This window comes from Perca flavescens, chromosome 3, assembly GCF_004354835.1.
Source record: "Perca flavescens isolate YP-PL-M2 chromosome 3, PFLA_1.0, whole genome shotgun sequence".
Classification (NCBI taxonomy): domain Eukaryota; kingdom Metazoa; phylum Chordata; class Actinopteri; order Perciformes; family Percidae; genus Perca; species Perca flavescens.
In genome coordinates this window covers 31,514,451-31,534,553 of record NC_041333.1, presented here as the reverse complement: position 1 = coordinate 31,534,553, position 20,103 = coordinate 31,514,451, and the positions used below count along the sequence as shown (strand labels likewise).

Below are 20,103 nucleotides of genomic sequence, written 5' to 3'. Positions count from 1 at the left end.
CACGGTATCAGTATCGAAAATGTTTGAACGATACCCAGGCATAACTTTAAGTCTATATATATTTGCCTTCTTTGAGCGTTTCAGCATAAAAGCATAATTCTAAGGACATATTTCTGTCTCAAAGTTCAAAATAATATTTCCAACTTTAGTGAAATGTTTTGGTGTTTTGATCCTGTGACCTATTTTTGGAGATCTATTGTTGCATACATCATGACATACTGATAAACCTTTTGTATACTATGTACCAGTCAGAGGTCAAACTCTGCTATCTGTTGTACCTGAGCAGGGGATCTGCTGATGGTCCAGCCGCAGTCCACAGCTGTCTGGTTGAGGGCCCGGGCTTTGAGGAGGGGCCGGTCTGGCTGGGTGCCGGTGGTCTGATGATGGGACAGGGCGGTGGGACTGTCTCCTATACTGGTGTGAGCCCACACAGCCACCTCATACACTGTCCCTGCTGTCAGGTTTGTAGCTGGAAAAAGACAGGAGACATCAACATGTAAGTGAACAGTGAATTTCAGAGGAAGAAATAGTTGAGCACTTGACTAAAACATGTAATATTCCTAATTAAAGAATCATACACAAACAGTACCTTTAAGGATCCTTTCTGTGACCGTGTAGTTCCTACTCTCCTTGACGTGGGTGTCAAACTGCCAGGACAGAATCACTATGTACTTTTTCACCTTCAGGAAACAGAAAGAACCCCATCAGTTGTGCTAATACAGAGGGGACACAAGCTTTTAAGGTAACAAACTGAAGAGGTGCTCTTACGTCGTACTGGGAGTTGAAGCTGAAAGAAAGGCTCATGGAGTCGGCTGTGATGCTGTCAGCGATCACAGAGGGTGGGGGCAGAGCTGCAGCACAGAAAGAGCAGGTGTCAAAATGGAATTTCACGGTTAATTATATTATATATATTATATTTTTTTTATTTCAGATGGCTGACAAGGAAATATATTCAGGGAGATTTAGTTGCATTTCATTTAGCCTGCAGCAGCAGGATTTCACTCTTTTCAGCCGGATGTCCGTTACCTTCCATTTTGTAATTTTAAACTCTGGTGGATTTCTGAGGACTATGGTTAACTGCTCCTCAGATCTCTGCAGGGTAAATCCAGACAGCTAGCTAGACTATCTGTCCAATCTGAGGTTTCTGTTGCATGACTAAAACAAATTTTGAACGTACACATGTTCCACCAAAACAAGTTCCTTCCCGAGGCTATTTTGCAGAGGCACCGTGGCTTTTCCCAGTGACCATGACGATTGTGATTGGTTTAAAGAAATGCCATTAAACAAGAGCATTTTTCTCCCATCCAGGAATGCTGGAGTAGACTAGCCAGACCTCTGACAAAGCGAGACTAGGCTATTTCTGACGACTGAGACAAACATCTGCACTCCCTGAAGAACAGGCAGAGACAAATGCAGGAGATGGCAAACAATCCCGTTTGCAGCATTCACATTACACGTGAAGTTACAAACACTGGTGTAGTTTCAAACACCTGTACAACCTGAAATACCTGTAGACACCAGCAGGGGCCAGTGTTTTCAAACCAGAGTGTGTGTGTGACGCTGTTGGGAGGAACAACTTACCTTTCATAGGCATGATGGATTTAACCTCGGTCCAGTTACCCACACCTCGACTGGTCACTGCTGCCACCTGGGAAACATTATCACAGCAACGCCAACATTTAAACATACTGTACATAATAATATCACAACATTATTGATTGTGGAAAACACCATTTATTTAATTTTTTTTTCTAACCACTTTATCATAGTGGATGTGTGGGTGTGTGTGTGTGTGTGTGTGTGTGTGTGTGTGTGTGTGTGTGTGTGTGTGTGTGTGTGTGGTGTGTGGTGTGTGTGTGTGTGTGACTTACCCTGAACCTGTACAGAATGTGTGGCTGTAGCTCCTTCACCTCAGTGTTGGTTGTTGTGCATCTCTGTGACGTCCAATCAAGACTTCCTTGCTCACTGTACTCAACCTGACATCAGACAGTAGTTGGAGGTATGTTAAGGAAGAGGCAGAAAAGTCTGACAGGAAATTTACAATCCATAAGCTTGTTATACTAGGTGTGTCACAGGACAGCGTAATACATCATTTTCAAATAAAATATATTATGTGGAATAATTATCAAACAAGTGAGACAATATAAACTGCAACAATAACCTTGTTGCTAAGTAAAATAAATACAGTAAGCAGAAAGTTTGGTTTCAGTCATTCATCTGCGATTGATAGAAAGTCTCAAAGCTCAGTCAATCAAAAGCAACCAGACCATGCCAATCATTTTAAATACAGTATAGTGTAGGCGCTGGCAGGTTGGTGGAGTCTCCTCACTAATGGCCTTGATTGTTTTGGTAATTATACTGACAAAAAATGTACATGTGAATCAGTTTAATGCAGATGAAGAGGACTCACAATGTACTCTCTGATGAGGCCGTGTCCTTTGTCAGGAGGGCTCCAGGAAACGTCCACTGTCCCATCCTCACCGTGATCACAAGACAGCTGCAGGTTCCTGGGTGGGTCGGGCACTGCAGGACGGACACGGACAAACACAATGAAAAGATGTACTATAGTACAGTATTATAGTATAAATAAGCTTAAGACAGTTTCACATTTTATTCTGGATGAGGAGGATGAACGTGGCAGCTATCTGACATCATAAGGTGGGTGTTTGTGATGTGCAACAAAGGACTGTCAGTCTTTGTGTCAAACTGATTCCCTGCTAGATTAGTAAACAAAGTACAAGAAAACCACCCAAAAATAAAAAGGTAGATTTAACTTAAAACAAACTGGATATTTAAATTTCTCTTGCACATCTGTTGACAGTTTAAACATCAGCAGATATCAGGATTGCGACTTACTGCAGATGTAAGTTAGTAAGTATGAAAGTATATGAGTCATAATGACTGAAAAGGAACCTCTGTAAATTGATCGTAGGATACTCACAGCCCTCTGGTGTCCTGACTGTGATCACCTCGTTGGTCTTATGCAGCTTGCTGAGACACTGAGTGAGCACCTTGACGTGGTACGTTGTGTCTGGTTTCAGCACGGTCAGTTTGTAGCTGGTTTTGTTGCTGTGAGTGTCCATAATGGTCCACTGCTGGGTGCCCACGAGCCTGAAGGCAAAAACACGAGACAAAGTGACATTAAGGCACCAGGGCCGGTTATGATACTGAGAGCAGCGCCCAGAGGAGTTTGTGTTACGCAGAATTATATTCTTGGCAGTGTGGAATAGCAAATGCTGATAACAAGTTTTAATGACAATAATCATATCAACTGCATATTGCAGTAGTAGTGTGACAACTGTAATATAGATGGCTGTTTCAATCTTTCAGCAAAACATCTTGAAACATTCAGCTGGTGCAAAGTTACCGGCAGCTAATGCTCACCTGTAGTATATGAGGAAGTAGCAGGAGTCCAGAGGAAGGTTTTTGGGGCGAGACCATGTCAGGGTGATGGCACCCAAGAAGTCTGGTGTCCACTGGAGGTTCTGGACTTTATAGGCCAGCGAGTCCACTGGAAGAAAGAGGGAGAGACTCCTTATGGATTATTATGTTTGCAATGGCTCAGTTTAATTTTAACAAATTAAAAATAAATCAACACCAACAGCCAGCAAGTGGCAGCATTGCACCACTTTCAATATACTTAATGCTACTTAAGTATAGTAAGTAGCAAGTAGACATACTGGCATTTACAATAGACCGGACATTGAGTGGTTCACATGTGAGTTTCTATTAAAAGGTCATATTATCAAGCCATCTAAATCTTTTTTTTTTTTTTTTTTTTAGATAAATTTTTGGGGCTTTTCCCTTTAATGACAGTGGATAGACCTTAAAGGGGGAGAGAGATGGGGGATGACACGCAGCAAAGGGCAGCGGGTCAGATTCGAACCTGCGCTGCTGCAGGACTCTTACTGGGTGAGCTAGAGGCCGCCCCAAAGCCATCTAATTCTAACAACGTGTATGTAATGTGAACAGACTTGGTCATGGTGAGAGTATTTGGGACCTACGGGTGCAGTTGTCCTCATCGCTGTGGTCAGAGCAGTCCAGGAAGCCATCACACCGCTCACTGTCCAGTACGCAGGCTTCACCATCAGAACAGCGAGTCCCATTAACACAGAACAAAGGCCCACGAGTGGCTGGAGAGAGAGGATCGTTTTAACATTACAGGTCTTGTTATTGTATTACCTGCATTCTAAATAAGTAACAAATGAAAATGATACTATTTTAAGGTGTGGCATAAACTGAATACGTTCAGGTTCAGTGTCTTACATTCAACAGTTTTAGTTTATCCTATCGATTTATTTATTTTAATCTATTGTTTACCATTAAATCCAAAACATTTCACCATAACGTGATTTTTTTTCTTGATTATCATTCTTTTTTTTATCATTCGTTTCCTTGTTTGTGATGGTATCACAGGTGCACACTATGCACAGTATCAAACTCACGGCAGTGGGCTTCATCGGAGCCGTCCTGGCAGTGGAGCTGGCCGTCACAGCGCTGCCAGTCGGGGATGCAGTGGGGGGGTCGGCGGCAGAGGAACTGACCCCAACTGCAACGTGCAGGGGAGGGCGGGGCCTGGGTGGGTACTGGAGCCATCGTCACAGAGCCATTAGCTGCTGTAGAGAAATACAAGGTTAATATTTGCATTATTTTTTTTTTTTCCCTTCTTCTTCTTTTCTATTTAATTGTACTACAGTCTTCTCCGTGAACCATCACCTTATCGTGGTGGAGAGGTTTGTGTGTCTCTGTGAACCTGAGGGCTGTGTTGTCTGGAGCTTTGTGCTCCTGGTAGGGTCTCCCAAGGCAAAGTGGTCTCAGGTGAGGGGCCAGACAAAGAATGGTTCAAAAACCCCAATGAAGAAGCAAGGTAGAGATGGAGTGACCCTGCCCGGAGGAAGCCCGGGCCCCGTCTGGAGCCAGGCCCAGACGGCGGGCTCGTCCGGGCGAGCGCCTGGTGGCGGGTTTGCCACGGAGCCCGGCCGGGCACAGCCCGAACAAGCTACGTGGCTCCCATCTCTCCAGCCCATGGGCCCACCACCTGTGGGAGGAACCGTTGGGGTCGGGTGCGATGCCACATGGGTGGCAGTGAAGGTCAGGGGCCTCGACGGACCAGACCCGGGCGGCAGACGCTGGCTCTGGGGGCGTGGAACGTCACCTCTCTGGGGGAAGGAGCCGGAACTGGTGCGGGAGGTGGGCGCTACCGGTTAGATCTGGTGGGGCTTACCTCTACGCACAGTCTCGGTTCTGGAACCATACTCCTGGATAGGGGTGGACTCTTTTCTTCTCCGGAGTTGCCCAGGGTGTGAGGCGCCGGGCGGGTGTGGGGATACTCACAAGCCCCGGCTGAGTGCCGCTGTGTTGGAGTTTACCCCGTGGACGAGAGGGTCGCCTCCCCACGCCTGCGGGTTGTGGGGGAAAACTCTGACTGTTGTTTGTGCATATGCACCAAACAGGAGTTCGGAGTATTCGGCCGTCTTGGAGACCTTGACTGGAGTCCTGCATGGGGCTCCAGTGGGGGACTCCATTGTTCTGCTGGGGGACTTCAACGCACACGTGGGCAATGATGGAGACACCTGGAGAGGCGTGATTGGGAGGAACGGCCTCCCTGATCTAAACCAGAGTGGTTGTTTGTTGTTGGACTTCTGTGCTAGTCATGGATTGTCTATAACGAACACCATGTTCGAACATAGGGATGCTCATAAGTGTACCTGGTACCAGAGCACCCTAGGCCGAAGGTCAATGATCGATTTCATAATCGTTTCATCTGATCTGAGGCCGTATGTTTTGGACACTCGGGTGAAGAGAGGGGCAGAGCTGTCAACCGATCACCATCTGGTGGTGAGTTGGGTCAGGGGTGGGGAAGACTCTGGACAGACCTGGTAAGCCCAAACGTGTAGTGCGGGTAAATTGGGAACGTCTGGAGGAGGCCCCTGTCCGACAGACTTTCAACTCACACCTCTCGGGCGGAGCTTTTCGTGCATCCCTGTGGAGGCTGGGGGCATTGAACCCGAGTGGACAATGTTCAAAGTTTCCATTGCTGAAGCTGCGGGGCGAGGAGCTGTGGTCTTAGGATCTTAGGTGCCTCAAGGGGCGGTAACCCACGAACACCGTGGTGGACACCAGTGGTCAGGGAAGCCGTCCGACTGAAGAAGGAGTCCTTCCGGGATATGTTATCTCGGAGGACTCCGGAGGCAGTTGCAGGGCACCGAAGGGCCCGAGGGCTGCAGCCTCTGCCGTGAAAGAGGCAAAGCAGCGGGTGTGGGAGAAGTTTGGAGAAGACATGGAGAAGGACTTTCGGTCGGCACCAAAGTGTTTCTGGAAAACTGTTCGCCACCTCAGGAGGGGGAAGCGGGGAACCATCCAAGCTGTGTACAGTAAGGATGGGACACTGTTGACCTCCACTGAGGAGGTAATAGGGCGGTGGAGGGAGCACTTTGAGGAACTCCTGAATCCGACTAATACGCCCTCTATGTTAGAGGCAGAGCTGGAGGATAACGGGGGATTGTCGTCGATTTCACAGGCGGAAGTCACTGATGTAGTCAAACAACTACACAGTGGCAAAGCCCCGGGGATTGATGAGATCCGTCCAGAAATGCTCAAGGCTCTGGGTGTGGAGGGGTTGTCCTGGTTGACACGCCTCTTCAAAATTGCGTGGAAGTCTGGGACGGTGCCAAAGGAGTGGCAGACTGGGGTGGTGGTTCCTCTTTTTAAAAAGGGGGACCAGAGGGTGTGTGCCAATTATAGGGGTATCACACTTCTCAGCCTCCCTGGTAAAGTCTACTCCAAGGTGCTGGAAAGGAGGGTTCGGCCGATAGTCGAACCTCGGGTTGAGGAGGAACAATGCGGATTCCGTCCTGGTCGTGGGAACAACGGACCAGCTCTTCACTCTCAAGGATCCTGGAGGAGCCTGGGAGTATGCCCAACCGGTCTACATGTGTTTTGTGGATTTGGAGAAGGCGTGGACCGGGTCCCCCGGGAGATACTGTGGGAGGTGCTGCGGGAGTATGGGGTGAGGGGGTCTCTACTCAGGGCCATCCAATCTCTGTATGACCAAAGTGAGAGCTGTGTCCGGGTTCTCGGTAGTAAGTCGGACTCGTTTCAGGTGAGGGTTGGCCTCCGCCAGGGCTGCGCTTTTGTCACCAATCCTGTTTGTAATATTTATGGACAGGATATCGAGGCGTAGTCGGGGTGGGGAGGGGTTGCAGTTTGGTGGGCTGGGGATCTCATCGCTGCTCTTTGCAGATGATGTGGTCCTGATGGCATCATCGGCCTGCGACCTTCAGCACTCACTGGATCGGTTCGCAACCGAGTGTGAAGCGGTTGGGATGAGGATCAGCACCTCTAAATCGGAGGCCATGGTTCTCAGCAGGAAACCGATGGAATGCCTTCTCCAGGTAGGGAATGAGTCCTTACCCCAAGTGAAGGAGTTCAAGTACCTTGGGGTTTTGTTCGCGAGTGAGGGGACAATGGAGCGGGAGATTGGTCGGAGAATCGGGCGCAGCGGGTGCGGTATTGCATTCAATCTATCGCACCGTTGTGACGAAAAGAGAGCTGAGCCAGAAGGCAAAGCTCTCGATCTACCGGTCAGTTTTCGTTCCTACCCTCACCTATGGTCATGAAGGCTGGGTCATGACCGAAAGAACGAGATCCAGGGTACAAGCGGCGAAATGGGTTTCCTCAGGAGGGTGGCTGGCGTCTCCCTTAGAGATAGGGTGAGAAGCTCAGTCATCCGTGAGGAGCTCGGAGTAGAGCCGCTGCTCCTTTGCGTCGAAAGGAGCCAGTTGAGGTGGTTCGGGCATCTGGTAAGGATGCCCCCTGGGCGCCTCCCTAGGGAGGTGTTCCAGGCACGTCCAGCTGGGAGGAGGCCTCGGGGAAGACCCAGGACTAGGTGGAGGGATTATATCTCCAACCTGGCCTGGGAACGCCTCGGGATCCCCCAGTCGGAGCTGGTTAATGTTGCTCGGGAAAGGGAAGTTTGGGGTCCCCTGCTGGAGCTGCTCCCCCCGCGACCCGACACCGGATAAGCGGACGAAGATGGATGGATGGATGGATGGATGGAATGTACTACAGTGGGGGAAATAAGTATTTGACCCCTTGCTGATTTTGCAGGTTTGCCCACTTACAAAGAATGCAAAAATCTACAATTTTAATCATATGTACATTCTAACAGTGAAAGACAGAATCCCAAAGAAAATTCCAGAAAATCACATCATATGAATTTATTAAAATTGATAACCATCTGATGAGGAAAAACAAGTATTTGACCCCCTGGACAAACAGCAAGTATTCTGGCTCCTACAAGCCAGTTAGTCTTTCTTTAAGACACAGCCCCAATCCGAACCAATTATCTACATCAAATACACCTGCCTCACCTCGTTACCTGTATAAAAGACACCTGTCAACACCCAAACAACCAGCATCCAACATCACCACCATGGGCAAGACCAAAGAGCTTTCTACGGACATCAGGGACAAGATTGTTGATCTGCACAAGGCTGGGATGGGCTACAAGAGAATCGGAAAGCAACTTGGAGAAAAAGATCAACTGTCGGTGCAGTTATCAGGAAATGGAAGAAGCACCACACCACCGCCAACCTCCCTCTGTCTGGGCCTCCACACAAGATCTTGCCTCGTGGGGTGTCCCTGATCATGCGAACGGTGAGGAATCATCCCAAAACCACAAGGGGGAACTGATGAATCAACTGAAAGCAGCTGGGACCACAGTTACAAAAGAAACGGTTGGTAACACACTACGCCGTCATGGATTGAAATCCTGCAGCGCACGCAAGGTCCCCCTGCTCAAGAAGAAACATGTACAGGCCCGCATGAAGTTCGCCATTCACCACCTGGACGACTCAGAAGAGGCCTGGAAGAAGGTGATGTGGTCAGATGAGACCAAAATAGAACTTTTTGGCCTCAACTCAACTCGTCGTGTTTGGAGGGCAAAGAACACCGAGTACAACCCAAAGAACACCATCCCCACCGTCAAGCATGGTGGTGGCAACATCATGCTTTGGGGTGCTTTTCAGCCAAGGGGACGGGACAACTCCATCGTATTGAGGGGAGGATGGGCGGGGCCATGTATCGTGGAATTCTGGACCGACATCTCCTTCCCTCAGTGAGAGAGCTGAAGATGGGTCGAGGATGGGTGTTTCAGCACGACAACGACCCTAAGCACACCGCCAAAGCAACAAAAGAGTGGCTGAAGAAGAAGCACATCAAGGTTCTGGAGTGGCCTAGCCAGTCTCCAGACCTGAATCCGATTGAAAATCTTTGGAGGGAGCTTAAAATTCGAGTTGCCAGGCGACAACCTCGGAACCTGAATGATTTGGAGGCTGTCTGCAGGGAGGAGTGGGCCAACATCCCTGCCGAAATGTGCACAAACCTTGTCACCAACTATAAAAACCGTTTGACATCTGTGCTGGCCAATAATGGCTTTTCTACAAAATATTAACATGCTCTTTGTCCAGGGGGTCAAATACTTGTTTTTCCTCATCAGATGGTTATCAATTTTAATAAATTCATATGATGTGATTTTCTGGAATTTTCTTTGGGATTCTGTCTTTCACTGTTAGAATGTACATATGACTAAAATTGTAGATTTTTGCATTCTTTGTAAGTGGGCAAACCTGCAAAATCAGCAAGGGGTCAAATACTTATTTCCCCCACTGTATATTGTATCTAGGAGTATTCAGTTTGGTCAACTAAAATGAATACACTTTAAATAAATATATTATTTAAAAAAAACACATGACATACAAACATGCACATAAGATATGAACCACTTCTTCTGCAAAAAACCTAGAATGTTCAACAGACATAGGTGGTACCTGTGGGACATCCCAGCTCATCGCTGCCATCAGGACAGTCAGCGTAGCCGTCACACACCCACGTGTTGATGATGCACGCTCCAGAGCCACAGTGGAAGCGGTTGGGGGCACAAGTAGAGGGACCAGGGGCTACAGTGTGAGGAGTACCACCACCTACAACAGGTGGAGATTCAAGTTTAATGACTGGGGATGGATGGAGAGTTTGGTAATTCAAGCAAAAATAAACATGAAACCCCATAGAGAGTAAGCATCCTGAGGGCATGCACAAGAGGGTCTATCGAAACACAGACAATTACAAATATGTGAAATAAACAATATAAATATGCAGTGTGAAGTTCATACACTTCAAATAAAAAAAATAAAAAAGGTGTCATTTAACAGACATGTATTTGATATTTCTTATTCAAAGAGTGTGGTTTGGGTTTAGTAAAAAATACCAACAATTTATCTTATTGATAATTAATTATTCAACAAATTCTTAAACTATACAAGATCCCTTTACAGAGAGACAGTACAAAATGCATTTGCATGTATATCAGGTTGTTACAACAAATAGTTCCCCACTATATGTATGGATAGATGTTAATGAGTCCCTTTAAAATATGCAAGATGCAATTTTTGAAGATAACTATATGGGCAGTTGACAGTGAAGGGGGGGGGTCCTAACAGACTACAGTACAAGAGGGATTTATAAGGTTTGATGTCATTTATGATAACACATCAACCTTAAGTGTTCTGTTGCTTTTAACAACCAAGTAGCCTTATCACAGCCCAACTGCGTACCTGTACACTGGGCCTCATCAGACCAGTCCCCACAGTCGTTCTCTCCATCACATTTCCACCATGTTGGAATACAGCGTCCATTTCTACACTCAAACTGGAAATACCTGGAGCAGCCTGGGACCTCAGTGGGAGCAGCTGCAACACACAGAGCTAAAGTTAGAAGATGCTGCTGCTTCAATATCACTGGACTTCTTAACTTTTCAGAAGAAAAAAAATCAAATGCACTTCTAATATTTATTAAACATGTATTTCACATGGTGTGTTAGCATAACCTCTTCCTCCTCACCACAGTTGGCTTCATCAGAATAATCCCCACAGTCGTCCATGCCATCACACTTCCACTCCAGGCTCACACACACTCCGTTGGCACACTGGAAGGTGTAGGCATCACACACTTTGCCAAACTCAGATGGCGTGGCTGACAGAAAACACACAGGAACGTTAGTGGGTTACACAAATCAGTTCGTTGAAACAAAAAAATGTATATGTCACACTGAGGGTATGAAGCAGAATAACAATAGTGACAATGTTTGATGGAAATGTATAGATGCAAAGTGTTTTTAAAAAAAAAAAAAAAACAGTTGAGCTTTTGTACAACAGTAGTGAAAATGTGTTTGAAGTTGTGGGGAAAAGATACAATATGCTATGTAATGAACAGCACAACAAAGCGAAAAGCAAATTTGGTAAACTTTGGGAAGAAAATGTACAATTAAAATTTTTTTCTTCATCTGTTTGCCACCTGTCATGTTTACCTTATACTATTGGCATTAATACAGGTAATAATGTACACAATGTTTCAAAATTAGGCTCTATAGCATTACGTTTAGCAGAGGCAAAGAAGAAATGAAAGATTCATGATCAGACAAACTACAGAACTAGTTTTTGCACCCAAGAAAACAAGTGACGGACAGAGCAGCTGTTGCAGATTGTTGCTGTGTAAACAGATCCAAACCATTATCATCATCTCTCAGCGGTTATTATCTTACAAACAAGAGTCATCGTTAGTTAGTACAGTTTCTTACTAATAGTTTCAGCTAATACAGGTTGTCGTACAGTGCAGTACGGGTTTCGAATTACTGCAGATTTGAATCCTGTCTCTCATTTTTAAGTGCTCATATTATGCTTTTTGGCTTTTCCCCTTTCCTTTATTGTGTTATATATCTTTTTTGTGCATGTTATAGGTTTACAAAGTGAAAGAGCCCCAAGTCCACCCCAAAGGGACTTACCATCTCCAACAGAAAACACTGTTCACAAACTTCTCCAAACAGCTCTATTGTAGTCCAGCCTTTACTTCCGTGACGAACGTGCGGCACTTTGTAACACACGTTATAATGCTCGCCTAGCTGCTAGCGCGGCACGCCCTCATACTCTGCTTCTGACTAGCTAGCAGTACTTACTGCGCATGTGCGATTCCCAACAAAGATGGTACAGAAATGAGATGCCTCACTCTGTAGCTAAAACAGAGAGCTCAACACACAGGGTGAAAAGAGGAGCTCTAAGAGAGACCTCTAAATACAATTATGAACCATAATATAAGCACTTTAAGGTAATGAATCTCGAGAAGATTGATCAAATTCCCACAAATCAAATCACGTTGCACTTCTGTGCAGACTGCTTTTTAGAATCACTTCTTTCTATAGTTTTCTGAGAATAGTAACTTGTTGTGAGCAGGGATTAAAGAATAAGAAACACACCACATCCGGCATAGTCTGCGTCCTCATCAGATCCGTCTTCACAGTGTTTGATCCCGTCACAAACCAGGGACTGAAACAGACACTGGGCTCGGTTCTTGCATACAAACTCCATGTAGCGAGTACACAGCGGGTCTGTGGGTGATAGACAGAAGCCAACATGCAAAATGACTTATGAGCACACTTTTTCCAACATTATAAACTGCATTGACTGATGATCTGTATGTTTTAAGCTATACATTGTATAACACAGACATGGCCTATTGGGCTCTAATCTTGACCTATCTTATTCTCCCAAAATATGCTATGGCTCAGTGATACTCTCAATAAACACATTGGTAATATACCTTTCTATTGTTTTTCTATTACATACATATTTAATGTGGCAATGGAAACAGTCTGCAAAATCATTTTAACACAGGTATGCCTCCTTTAAACCTTTCTGACCTCTAACTGTCACACCCTCTAACGGTTTACCTATCCTCATGTCAGAAGTGCATTACTAAGTCTTTTTTTCAAATTAGAACACATGTGTAAGTCTAATTTGCACTTCCCTTGGTTATTATCCACAGTGATCTTTACAGCATTATCTAACATTAACTTTTGATGCATATATTTAAAGGACTGTGCATGTGTGCTTTCTGCACTCTGAGTTTTTTGAAAAAATTGAACCAATGTTTAGCTGACATTAAGGTCACTTACCCCTTTATTTTCTCTCACTCAAATTATGACTGATTTTTGTGTAACTCAGAAACCCTTCTAGCAACAGTACGTTACTGGACAGGATTCAAAATATTACTTGAATTCATTTTTTTAACCATCCTGTTGGACTTAAAGTTGTTGTGTTTTTATTCAATACCATACCCAGATTTGCATAATTCACTTAGATAGGATCTTCCACTACCCGAGCCTACTCATTTGACTCAATATCTAATAACGACTACTGTGCATTCTGCTAAACAAATGGGATCACTCACCACAGTTGTGCTCATCAGCGCCATCTGAACACTCCTGGATGCCGTTGCAGTGAGCAGTGGCTGGAAGGCAGGTGTGATTGGAGCAGAGGAAGCCATTACACTGAGTTCCCTCTAGAAACACACAGAATAATGTAAATCAAATATTATATTATCGCTAACAGGGAACCTTTTCTCTCATGACTTTCCTTAGCTATAGCTGTTTATGACTGCCATGTCCAATAACGGTACAAAAGTGAAGCCTTGCAAACCTGCCTCATATCTGATAAGAAACAAGATTATTCAACACTTTCACTAGGAATGTATTTTCACTAGGGCTGGTTGGTTAGATTATTGTTAAATGACATGCTACGCTGCAAATATATGCTGTCAGTACATTCTGACGGATTACAATTTACAGCAAAACAATCACATTTTTAAGTATGTGGTCAATACTAGTGTGTCACGATGACAATGTTGAGTATGTGCGGGACACAACTTACCACAATGTTGGGGGTCTTCGTCGGAGTCATCCTGGCAGTCGTCATCCCCGTCACACATCCAGCGCTGTGGTATACAGTGACCCGTGCGACACTGGAAGCTACTGGCCTCACATGTGTGGTGGCCCACTAGGGACAAATGGGGAGAGATTAAATTGCTTGGAGAAGCTGGTAAAACAGAGGTGCCTCACAGACGACAGCATTAAAGCCCTTTGATCTGTTGTTAGGATTCCAACTGCAACACACACACTTAATGCAAGTAGCACTGCATAAGCAAATATATACAGGGCAGTGGCATTTAAAATAGGTAGGTACATAAATAATCATGTTGTCTGTTATTTATTACTCTGACTGGCGAAAGAACGTTTTTTTCCCATGGCTTATGATATTCTATTTCCACTGTAAGAAGCCTTATTCCATAGTGTTTTCATGAGGTATTATGTAGTCAATAACACTGTCCTCACCTGTGCAGTTGGCTTCGTCCGACCAGTCTCTGCAGTCATTGTCTCCGTCACAGCGCCATGCCTCGCGGATACAAACACCTCGCGCACAGGTAAACTCTCCTGGGCCACACTGGTGAGACTCTGAGAAATACATCAACAGTACAGTTAGTACTTGCAAAAACGATCCATTTCCATTGCCATCCCTGATACAGCAAAAAAAAAAAAAAAAAAAAACAGGTTGATTAACTTAACTGCTGTTTAAGGGTCACTTTGGTTTAGATGGACTTGAACTTTAGAAGACAAACAAATCCAATAAATCTCAAATACAAAATGTATGTGGTACTGAACTAGCATTTACTATTGTTCTGTATGTTTTAGGATAATAACAAAATGTTAGTCTGGTAAGCTAGATATGATTCATGGGAGTCCCACAGGGCTCACTTCTTTGCAGACAGATCCTCCTAAAACATGCTTTGGCTCAGATACTATGCAAAAAAGCACTTGTAATAAGTATTTCTATTATAAGCCTATTAAACGTGGCACTGGGAATAGCCTACAAAGTAGAAGTAATTAAATAATAATGATATATATATATATATATATATATATATATATATATATATATATATATATATATATATATATATATATATATATATATATGTGTGTGTGTGTGTGTGTGTGTGTGTGTGTGTGTGTGTGTGTCACAGTTACCATGAGGACATAATACTTTCTCCACATTTAAACATACACACAGATAAACATTTTACCACAGTGCTCTTCATCACTGTTGTCTCCACAGTCGTCTTCATGGTCACATTTGAAGGCCAGGGGAATGCAGGAACCTGAGGCCATGCAGCGAAACTGGTTGGACGGGTCACAGGTCGTAGTGGCTAAAGGTGGACAAATAAATATGTTTAGTTATTTATGTTGAAACAGCATTTGCGTTCATCTCCCTAATGAGAAAAGGGATGTGGCTGGAAACTTACGACACTCCTGTTCATCGCTCATGTCTCCACAGTCATTGTCGCTGTCACACTTCCAGATGCTGCTGATGCAGCGGCCATTAGAGCAGCGGTATTGGTTGGGCAAGCAGCTGTGCACTGGTTGGAGGAAAAGAATGGATCACATGCAACCACTAATTAATCAGATAGTTCCCCCTTAAATTGAGGCCTCACTTCCAACAGAGACAAGATCGTATATCTCACAGCAAACAATCATGATTCTGCAGTATGTGCTTTTGTCTCACCAGTCTTGACGCAGGTGTTGTTTTGGAGCTGATAGCCGGTTGGACACTGGCACTGCAGCTCTCCGTTGGGCGTGGTTACAGTCGGGGCACCGTCTGGGCAGATACAGGTGTGTCGGTGGCCGGGCTGAGGCAGACACAGCAGGCTGCACGGCTGATCAGCACAGGCATTATGGCCTGGTGGACGAAAGATCGAGACCTCAGTTTGAGCACTAATACAGTTTAGTTGAAATCAGTTTTGAAAGCAGCAATCTTCTATTTGCCTTGAAGTGCCCATATTATGCTCATTTTCAGGTGCATAATTGTATTTTGCGGTTGTACCAGAATAGGTTTACATGGTGTAATTATCAAAAAACACCATATTTTTGTTGTACTGCACATTGCTGCAGCTCCTCTCTTCACACTGTGTTCAGGACTCTATTTTAGCTACAGAGTGACACATCCTACTTCTGTACCATCTTTGTTGGGATTCGCACATGCACAGTAGCTAGATAAGCCTCACAATTGCTAGCTAGCGGTTTCTCTAACTGCAGTCAGTCCAAGGCAGGATTAGCCGGGAGACTTCTTCTAAATGAGGGCGCACTTCCAACTTTGCGTGGAATAGCTGCAGAACAGGGACATGTAAGTAGTTCTTTTGTAGATTATGGTGAACTTGTGTGTGTTGTAGCAGCGTTTTGCCATTGAGAACGAGGGGGCTAACCGCTAGCATGGTTTAGCCCCCTCGTTTCGGCTAGGGACGTAAAAAGCTCAGAAACACATTCAGAAACGTGTATCTCACTCAAAACAGCATGGATGTTTTTTTTTTTTTTATCAAGTTTGTATGCATGTGGAAGCACCAGAGCCACAAAATAACACCCCAAATCCATATTTTTTCATAATATGGGCACTTTAATTATGAAAGTATATTGTTTGTTTTTAACTTTGTGTCTGGAACTGAAATCTAAAGTCTGAAGCTGACCCAGTTACTTCATATCTCATTGATTCATTTCTCACCATTTCTGCTAAGCTTTCAAACTTTCTGGACATGACTCAACTCTCTGTTCCTTACCTCTGCTCTTCCCCTTATAGAAGATCTTGAGGTCCATGACTCCAGTTAGCCTGCCAACAATCAGCTCATTGCTCTGGGAACCAGCTTTTGGAGCTTTGAAGATCCCCATTCTGGACCAGTCGTCCCAGTACAGGTCATTCTGAAAACAGCATCCAACACAAGCTTTTAAAAATAGATTCTTGATGAGGAATTACATATTCAACATATTTTAAAACCTAATCCAACCTTTTTCTCAAAGTTTGAAGTTGTTTAATGTACATCTATCGTATATACAGTTTCACCTTGAAGACAGCGATGGCATAAGGGTGGGGCAGCCCCTCCATCAGAACGTTCCTCTGGCCCCCGGTGAAGTCGGCCCTCTCAATGCGGTCGCTGTAAGCTTCGGTCCAGTACAGCCAGTGGTCGTCAGCTGTGATCCCGTTGGGCCAGCGGACGCCCTCTGACACGATGCAGGACACATTGGTTCCATCCATGTAGCTCCGGTAAACACCTGCCGCTCGGTCTCCCCAGTCAGTCCAGAACATCAGACTGTGGTACATATACAGAGAGAATTTAACTGGAATGTTTCACTAAACTTGTGTATTGTTTAAATTGCTCATATTATGCTCATTTTCAGGTTCATAATTGTATTTAGAGGTTGTACTAGAATAAATTTATGTGTTTTAATTTTCAGAAAACACCATATATTTGCGGGCTCGTCGGCGAGCGCCTGGTGGCCGGGTTTGCCACGGAGCCCGGCCGGGCACAGCCCGAACAAGCTACGTGGCAACTCCCTCTCCATCCCATGGGCCCACCACCTGTGGGAGGAACCGTTGGGGTCGGGTGCGATGCCACATGGGTGGCAGTGAAGGTCAGGGGCCTCGACGGACCAGACCCGGGCGGCAGACGCTGGCTCTGGGGACGTGGAACGTCACCTCTCTGGGGGAAGGAGCCGGAACTGGTGCGGGAGGTGGAGCGCTACCGTTAGATCTGGTGGGGCTTACCTCTACGCACAGTCTTGGTTCTGGAACCATACTCCTGGATAGGGGTGGACTCTTTTTCTTCTCGGAGTTGCCCAGGGTGTGAGGCGCCGGGCGGGTGTGGGGATACTCACAAGCCCCGGCTGAGCGCCGCTGTGTTGGAGTTTACCCGGTGGACGAGAGGGTCGCCTCCCCACGCCTGCGGGTTGTGGGGGGAAAACTCTGACTGTTGTTTGTGCATATGCACCAAACAGGAGTTCGGAGTATTCAGCCTTCTTGAGACCTTGACTGGAGTCCTGCATGGGGCTCCAGTGGGGGACTCCATTGTTCTGCTGGGGACTTCAACGCACACGTGGGCAATGATGGAGACACCTGGAGAGGCGTGATTGGGAGGAACGGCCTCCTGATCTAAACCAGAGTGGGTGTTTGTTGTTGGACTTCTGTGCTAGTCATGGATTGTCTATAACGAACACCATGTTCGAACATAGGGATGCTCATAAGTGTACCTGGTACCAGAGCACCCTAGGCCAAGGTCAATGATCGATTTCATAATCGTTTCATCTGATCTGAGGCCGTATGTTTTGGACACTCGGGTGAAGAGAGGGGCAGAGCTGTCAACCGATCACCATCTGGTGATGAGTTGGGTCAGAGGGTGGGGAAGACTCTGGACAGACCTGGTAAGCCCAAACGTGTAGTGCGGGTAAATTGGGAACGTCTGGAGGAGGCCCCTGTCCAACAGACTTTCAACTCACACCTCCGGGGGAGCTTTTCGTGCATCCCTGTGGAGGCTGGGGGCATTGAACCCGAGTGGACAATGTTCAAAGTTTCCATTGCTGAAGCTGCGGCGAGGAGCTGTGGTCTTAGGGTCTTAGGTGCCTCAAGGGGCGGTAACCCACGAACACCGTGGTGGACACCGGTGGTCAGGGAAGCCGTCCGACTGAAGAAGGAGTCTTTCCGGGATATGTTATCCCGGAGGACTCGAGGCAGTTGCAGGGTACCGAAGGGCCGGCGGGCTGCAGCCTCTGCCGTGAAAGAGGCAAAGCAGCGGGTGTGGGAGAAGTTTGGAGAAGACATGGAGAAGGACTTTTCGGTCGGCACCAAAGTGCTTCTGGAAAACTGTTCGCCACCTCAGGAGGGAAGCGGGGGAACCATCCAAGCTGTGTACAGTAAGGATGGGACACTGTTGACCTCAACTGAGGAGGTAATAGGGCGGTGGAAGGAGCACTTTGAGGAACTCCTGAATCCGACTAATACGCCCTCTATGTTAGAGGCAGAGCTGGAGGATAATGGGGGATTGTCGCCGATTTCCCAGGCGGAAGTCACTGATGTAGTCAAACAACTACACAGTGGCAAAGCCCCGGGATTGATGAGATCCGTCCAGAAATGCTCAAGGCTCTGGGTGTGGAGGGGCTGTCCTGGTTGACACGCCTTTTCAACATTGCGTGGAAGTTTGGGACGGTGCCAAAGGAGTGGCAGACTGGGGTGGTGGTTCCCCTTTTTAAAAGGGGGACCAGAGGGTGTGTGCCAATTATAGGGGTATCACACTTCTCAGCCTCCCTGGTAAAGTCTACTCCAAGGTGCTGGAAAGGAGGGTTCGGCCGATAGTCGAACCTCGGGTTGAGGAGGAACAATGCGGATTCCGTCCTGGTCGTGGAACAACGGACCAGCTCTTCACTCTCGCAAGGATCCTGGAGGGAGCCTGGGAGTATGCCCAACCGGGTCTACATGTGTTTTGTGGATTTGGAGAAGGCGTATGACCGGGTCCCCGGGAGATACTGTGGGAGGTGCTGCGGGAGTATGGGGTGAGGGGGTCTCTTCTCAGGGCCATCCAATCTCTGTACAACCAAAGCGAGAGCTGTGTCCGGGTTCTCGTAGTAAGTCGGACTCGTTTCAGGTGAGGGTTGGCCTCCGCCAGGGCTGCGCTTTTGTCACCAATCCTGTTTGTAGTATTTATGGACAGGATATCGAGGCGTAGTCGGGGTGGGGAGGGTTTGCAGTTTGGTGGGCTGGGGATCTCATCGCTGCTCTTTGCAGATGATGTGGTCCTGATGGCATCATCGGCCTGCGACCTTCAGCACTCACTGGATCGGGTTCGCAACCGAGTGTGAAGCGGTTGGGATGAGGATCAGCACCTCTAAATCTGAGGCCATGGTTCTCAGCAGGAAACCGATGGAATGCCTTCTCCAGGTAGGGAATGAGTCCTTACCCCAAGTGAAGGAGTTCAAGTACCTTGGGGTTGTGTTCGCGAGTGAGGGGACAATGGAGCGGGAGATTGGTCGGAGAATCGGCGCAGCGGGTGCGGTATTGCATTCAATCTATCGCACCGTTGTGACGAAAAGAGAGCTTAGCCAGAAGGCAAAGCTCTCGATCTACCGGGTCAGTTTTCGTTCCTACCCTCACCTATGGTCATGAAGGCTGGGTCATGACCGAAAGAACGAGATCCAGGGTACAAGCGGCTGAAATGGGTTTCCTCAGGAGGGTGGCTGGCGTCTCCCTTAGAGATAGGGTGAGAAGCTCAGTCATCCGTGAGGAGCTCGGAGTAGAGCCGCTGCTCCTTTGCGTCGAAAGGAGCCAGTTGAGGTGGTTCGGGCATCTGGTAAGGATGCCCCCTGGGCGCCTCCCTAGGAAGGTGTTCCAGGCACGTCCAGCT

At 46.6% G+C, this 20,103-nt stretch overlaps 1 protein-coding gene across 2 annotated transcripts in view; it reads right to left on the bottom strand.

Moving 5' to 3' along the window:
* Positions 1–20,103, bottom strand: part of sorl1 (sortilin-related receptor, L(DLR class) A repeats containing) — a 94,124-nt gene that overhangs the window by 10,073 nt on the left and 63,948 nt on the right. Inside the window, exons 20-41 of one of the 2 annotated variants that reach the window (XM_028573713.1) lie at positions 16,776–17,022; positions 16,495–16,633; positions 15,450–15,623; positions 15,190–15,303; positions 14,971–15,093; positions 14,222–14,341; positions 13,761–13,886; positions 13,282–13,392; positions 12,308–12,439; positions 10,900–11,031; positions 10,614–10,748; positions 9,831–9,983; positions 4,446–4,616; positions 4,005–4,133; positions 3,385–3,511; positions 2,942–3,111; positions 2,411–2,523; positions 1,872–1,976; positions 1,582–1,648; positions 769–851; positions 590–680; positions 279–469 (exon numbers count right to left, since the gene is read on the bottom strand). In XM_028573713.1, the coding sequence (XP_028429514.1) occupies positions 279–469; positions 590–680; positions 769–851; positions 1,582–1,648; positions 1,872–1,976; positions 2,411–2,523; positions 2,942–3,111; positions 3,385–3,511; positions 4,005–4,133; positions 4,446–4,616; positions 9,831–9,983; positions 10,614–10,748; positions 10,900–11,031; positions 12,308–12,439; positions 13,282–13,392; positions 13,761–13,886; positions 14,222–14,341; positions 14,971–15,093; positions 15,190–15,303; positions 15,450–15,623; positions 16,495–16,633; positions 16,776–17,022 (2,953 nt within the window). The remainder of the gene's footprint in view (positions 1–278; positions 470–589; positions 681–768; positions 852–1,581; positions 1,649–1,871; positions 1,977–2,410; positions 2,524–2,941; positions 3,112–3,384; positions 3,512–4,004; positions 4,134–4,445; positions 4,617–9,830; positions 9,984–10,613; positions 10,749–10,899; positions 11,032–12,307; positions 12,440–13,281; positions 13,393–13,760; positions 13,887–14,221; positions 14,342–14,970; positions 15,094–15,189; positions 15,304–15,449; positions 15,624–16,494; positions 16,634–16,775; positions 17,023–20,103) is intronic. The other variant, XM_028573714.1, reaches the window with a different exon arrangement.